This window comes from Dendrobates tinctorius, unplaced genomic scaffold, assembly GCF_039654945.1.
Source record: "Dendrobates tinctorius isolate UK_male_01 unplaced genomic scaffold, ASM3965494v1 ptg000246l, whole genome shotgun sequence".
NCBI classification, from domain to species: Eukaryota; Metazoa; Chordata; class Amphibia; order Anura; family Dendrobatidae; genus Dendrobates; species Dendrobates tinctorius.
In genome coordinates, this window is record NW_027361913.1 from 3,692,501 (window position 1) to 3,698,335 (window position 5,835).

General features: G+C 47.2%; 1 protein-coding gene and 1 long non-coding RNA gene across 2 annotated transcripts in view; both read right to left on the reverse strand.

Annotated features, from left to right (window-relative positions):
• LOC141063212 (uncharacterized) overlaps window positions 1-1,439 on the reverse strand; it is a 1,611-nt gene extending 172 nt beyond the window's left edge. The window contains exons 1-2 of the mRNA XM_073557273.1: window positions 1,300-1,439; window positions 1-1,194 (exon numbers count right to left, since the gene is read on the reverse strand). The exon at window positions 1-1,194 is cut by the window's left edge and continues 172 nt beyond it. Coding sequence (XP_073413374.1) covers window positions 1-1,194; window positions 1,300-1,430 — 1,325 coding nt within the window. The 5' untranslated portion in view covers window positions 1,431-1,439. The remainder of the gene's footprint in view (window positions 1,195-1,299) is intronic.
• Window positions 1,440-1,443: 4 nt separating this feature from the next.
• LOC141063213 (uncharacterized) lies at window positions 1,444-3,164 on the reverse strand. Its single transcript, XR_012224844.1, has 3 exons — window positions 2,923-3,164; window positions 2,638-2,842; window positions 1,444-1,821 (listed from the first exon to the last, which is right to left on the reverse strand). It is a non-coding gene; the product is annotated as an uncharacterized lncRNA (long non-coding RNA).
• Between the last annotated feature and the right edge of the window lie 2,671 nt (window positions 3,165-5,835).

A 5,835-nucleotide genomic window follows, 5' to 3' on the forward strand; every position in this document is an offset into this window, starting at 1 on the left:
GACAAGGAAAGTTGTGAAGTGGGAGGTGAGGGAGGAGGGAGGGTAAGAATCCTCCTCTTTGTTTTTTTATGATGGTGGCCCGTCGTCTTGCTGCTGTCCTCGCTAGAGCCTGAGGACTGGCTAGACCCCGGGGACCGCCTTGAGCCTCTGGACCGCCTTGAGCCTCTGGACCGCCTTGAGCCTCTGGAACGCCTGGAGGCTGTGGACTGGCTGGAGCTGGGGGACCGCCTGGCGCTTGTGGACCGCCTGCCAGGATCTTGTACCTGCTGTGGCATGCTGGTGGTGGTGGATGTCCTGGCAGGGGCCGTAAATATTGAATGCTGGTCCCCCAGCTGATGCTGCTCCGAGGTGGTGGTGCTGGTGGTGGTGGCGGTCCATGCAGGCGTGGTGGCTGTGGCGGTCCATACCGGGGTGGTCCTCCCGCTGGTGGTGGTGGTGGCGGCGCTACAGGCAGGGGTGATGACGACGGGCCATCCAGTGGTGGTGGCGGCAGCAGTGGTGGGCCAGGCAGGAGCAGCGCTTGGCATGGTGTTGGCGGGTAAGTGTCCAGCTGCACTCGGACTTGGGGCGGTATATTGGTGTCCGGCGAGGCTTGGAAGTGTGGTGGCTGTGCAGTGATATGCAGCAGAAGTAGGTAGTGCTGTAAAACGAGTCAGGGGTGGCACCGGTGGAAATGCCACCGCTGACTGCTGCATAATCCTACTCTGCTGCATAGCCTGCATAAAAGCATTGTTGCAGGCCTGCATGACAGTCAACTGGAGGTCAGGTGTAAGGTGTTCCGCCGTGTCCCGAGCTATTTGGGTATAAAAATGATGCGCTGGTCTGGCGAGGTCGACTTCCAGGCGCTCAAGGCGACCCTCGATAGACTTGTAGCGTTGGTCCAAAAGGAGGAAACCACTCTCAAGTCTATCGGAGAGTGCCTTGAGGCTACTCTGAAAGACCGAGCTCAATTCAACGAACTCGGGCATGAGAGGCCTGTCCGAGGTCCTCTGCCGCTGCTGGCGGGAAGTGCCCGCAAAACCAGTGGCAGAGACCTGGGACAGGGGAACACCTGAGCGACCAGCTTCCTGGTCTCCAGATGACTGTGGTGCAGACCTGCAAGGTGCTTCCTCGCTGATGGATGGCTGGGAGGGGTCCGGGGTAGCTTGATGAAGGACCGCTTCGGGCCCAGGTTGCAGGGTGCTGCTCCAGGTGCTGTGAAAAGAAAAGAAAGAAATTACTACCATAAATTAACAATCGCCAACTCCTGTGGAATAGAAAAGCACAGAATAAAACACAATACAACTAGAAAATACTTACGTTCGGGAGGCAAGGACCGGTCTTAAAAATGCCAAGGCACGATGGTATCTGTACTTCGTGCCGGTCCTTGCCGCAGCACCACTGCGAACCTGATTCTCCTGACGGATATCCCTGTTGAAGCGGTCCTTCATCGAGCACCAACGGGTTCTGACTTTGTTCACTGTGGTGGAAAAAAAAAAAAAGAAAAAAAGTAAGACTATGCACTGGAGGCTGTGATCATCCAACTGTGTGTGATGATAGATACTCCATGGAGTTAATAGCATCACACACAGTTGGGTGATCCCGGCCAAGATCACTGCTGCATCACACTGCATTTAAATACTTACGAAAATCCTTGCGGACCCAGGGAGAGGCGTTGTCCCAGCCATCCATCAGCGATGCGGCCACCTCGTTCCAGAGCCGCCGGATCACCACGTTGTCCGAGTGCAGTTGGTGACGGGTGTCCCACAACGGGACTCGCTCCTGGACTAGACGGATGAGCTCGTCGTTGTCCAGGGCGAGGTCCTCCTCCCGCTGTGGAGCCTAGAAAAGAAAGACAAACATTAATCTTTGAAAGATTTTAAAATAAAAAATCTCGAAAACTAGCTGAAGAGCCCGGCGCTGCCCGGGCATAGTAACTAACTGTGGTTAGTTATAGAAAATTATAATTATCCTCCATCCCATAGTCCCGTGCCCATATACCCATCATACATATTCGCCATCCCATAGTCCTGTGCCCATATACCCATCATACATATTCGCCATCCCATAGTCCTGTGCCCATATACCCATCATACATATTCGCCATCCCATAGTCCTGTGCCCATATACCCATCATACATATTCGCCATCCCATAGTCCTGTGCCCATATACCCATCATACATATTCGCCATCCCATAGTCCTGTGCCCATATACCCGTCATACATATCCTCCATCCCATAGTCCCGTGCCCATATACCATCATACATATCCTCCATCCCATAGTCCCATGCCCATATACCCATCATATATATCCTCCATCCCATAGTCCCGTGCCCATATACCATCATACATATCCGCCATCCCATAGTCCCGTGCCCATATACCCAAACAAACAAACATACACACACACACACACACACACACACACATATACACATACACACATACACACTTTGAGCTTTAGATATTGATACACAAGCCATGAAAAAATTTTTTGTTTTAAATGAAAATAAATGCAAAAAAAAGCAACAAACATCGAAAAAAACAACCATGAAAATTTTTAAAAAAAACTTTAAAAAATACCAAAAAAAAAAATAAATAAATAAACCAGCCTAGAAAATAAGTTAAAAAAAAAAAACAGTCCGTCTGTACTTACATCACGTCTTCCCGCCCGCACTTGGCCTTGCTGCTCCTGCCGTTCCTCCGGTGGTGGTGGCGTGATGGAGGATGAGGTCTGAAAATTAAACCAAAAAAATTAACCACATGTGTTTATTTTTTCCAATCCATACGGAAGCATGGTACTCACTTCTTCTGCCTCTTGCCCTGTCCCGGGGACATATTCCTCACCAGATGAAGACATGCTGCAATAAAAAAAAAAAGAGACATAAGCACATAGAAATGTATTGAAATTTCAGCCAGACATTAGGTTTTTCATACTTACATTGGTGCAGCTTGTGCTGTGTGTCCACTCGTGAGCAATCCTTAAAGTATTGTGGAATCCCAGTGCCCACACCATTTTATCACCTTGGTTTAATTTTTTTTTTTTACTGTCTAGACCACATTTCAGTCGTGTTTATCTTAAAAACGCATGTGCATAAAAACGCAAGCGTGCGCAAGACCATGCGCACGTATGCGCTCCCATAGGCTCCAATGTGGTGTTTTTGCGCATTCCGTGCGCAAGCGTGCGCATGCGTTTTTTTGACGAGACAGGGCGGAACCAAAAATGCAACATGTTGCGTCTGACGCGCCTGGAGCGAAAGACAAAAAAACGCATGCGCACGAAAGCGCAAGTATGCGCAAGACCATGCGCACATCATGTTAAATATAGGTGCGCAGTGCGCATGCGCACTGGTGCGCACGATGCGCTGCGCACAAAAGCGCAAATGTGAAACCAGCCTTAGTAAGTAATTTTTTGTATGTTGGTTAGACAGACCAAATCATCATTTTTCAACGTATTGCACGGATCATAATGTGTGTGTTCTTTCAATTTTAGCTCGTGATGTGAAGCAACGCTGGAGATCGGTGAGAGATCGGTTTCAAAAAATCCAATCTAAGATTGGCACCAGTGGGTCTTCACCGGCCAAAATTAAATTCAGCCTGTATCAAGACTTGTGTTTCTTGCTAACCAGCAGGACTTTGAGGAGGTGAATATTTAGATATAATTTCAATGTTGTTATGATGACTAAAATTATAATTATCACTGAAAAGTCTGTTTTTTTTTTCTATCACACCACTGATGGCAACATTTCGCCTCCTCCTGAAGATGCCAGCCAAGAGGCCGCAGGATCCACAAATTTAATGGATGGGTCTTCATTCTGTGAACTTGAGTCTCCAAGTACATCAGGTGTAGCGTCGGCTGCGTCTTCTTCAGGGACGGCATCTTGTTCAGAGAACCAAAATACTCCTGCCCCAAACAGTCAACCAGCTGCCAATCCGTTGACAGTAACTGAGCCACTGGCCAAAAAAAGCAAAGACAAAAAAAAAATGGATCAGACTACAAAAAGGGTTAATGACACCATAGATCTAATAAATAAATCTTCCAGGGAAGATCACTTGGATTTTTTTGGTGCCAGCATAGCCAGCAAAGCTCGGTTACTGTCAGCGGAAAGGCAGACTAAGTTTATGACAATAGTTAATGCAATATTGTCAGAATTTGAAGACCCTTCGCCGATGGCACCTTTAGCTGATATTGTAATGGGGGCCACATAAAGTGTTCGTGCAAGGCGTCCACCACCACCATTGCCGCCTCCACAACCACCAATGCCACCACCACCACCACCACCACAACAGCGTGATGACCAACGATATCAGCGTCCTCCCATTAACTATTCCTAATATGGAGATGTTAACTCGGAACACATGACTTACAACCCAGATTACATCTTGCTCAACTAGTTTAGGGCATAAAGCAGGTCCTGGATGACAAAGTCCTCCATTAACTTCACAAGTTCTGCGTTGCTGACAAGAGACCTGCTGACACCGGTTTGTTGCACCTTTTCTTTGTTGTTTAAAGATTATATAATTTAAAAAAAAAAGACTATGTTGGTCATAAAGTCTTTATTGGTTTTCTAATAAATTCATATTTTCAATTTCTTTTATTATTATTTGTGGAAAAATATCATAAGGGGTATATAACATTGTTTTTGGGATACAGAAACTCTAATTTGTCTCAATTGTCTTTGTCTTTGTCTTCACATCAGTTTTCTTCCCTCCTCTGCTGGTCCGGCTGCTCTTCACCGACACAGGAGTATTGCCAGTGCACGGCACCTTCAGGACTCATGAAATATTCAGTGAAGGCTTCTCTCACACTCACACCGTTGTTTGATGGCCTTCCCTGACAGACTTTGGTCACTGGATTAATTACTGGCTGCTGGTACTCCACATCTATGTCAGTGCTGTACTCCCGAGCATAGTTGTGGAGTACACAGCATGCCTTAATCACAGTGTCAACGGTGTCAGTATCCACCTGGATGGCAGTGTGAAAGATCCTCCACTGACTACACATGATCCCGAAGGTGCATTCCACATATCTGCGTGCAAGACTCAGCCGATAATTAAAAATCCTCCGCCGGGCATTCAGTCCCCTCTGTGGGTATGGGCGCAGCAGGGTGATCATTAAGGGAAAGACCTCATCCGATACCATCACAAAGGGCACTGGATGTGTGGAACCCGGCAAAGGTCTTGGGGCTGGGAGCGTTCCGCCATCTTGAAGAATTTGCTGACCAATCTGTGACGTTCGCAACACCCAAGAATCCCCAGTACTACCATAGGCACCAACGTCGATGGCAACAAATTTGTAATGTGCATCAGCCACCGCCATCAGGACCACAGAAAAATACTTCTTATAATTAAAGAAGCGTGATCCTGATAGTGGTGGCTTCTGCACTCATACATGTTTACCATCAACTGCACCTATGCAGTTTGGGAAATTGGCCACAGACTGAAAGCCTGCTGCGACCTGCAGCCAAGTCTCTTCGGTTGGGGAAGGCATCACCATGGGCTGCAATTTCTGCCAGATCACGTTACATGTGCACCTCACAATTTGAGAGATGGTGGATTTACCAACTCTAAATTGGAGGTGTAGGGATGTATAGTTCTCTCCTGTGGCCAAAAATCTGTAAATGAAAAAAAAAAAAGTTAATTAGATATGAATGCTACTAAAAGCTGGAAACACCGCCATTAATGGTTTTGTACAATATTCATAAATGGTGTTAAATCCCAAGTCCAACTATAACAATACTAATTTTGGTTGGGCGAAAATGGAGGGGGCCCAATCTAGTAATATGGTTTTGCCGCAGCAGGTGCAAAAGACATCTCTCATTATGACCGGTTTGCGCCAATTGGCAGCTGAGCT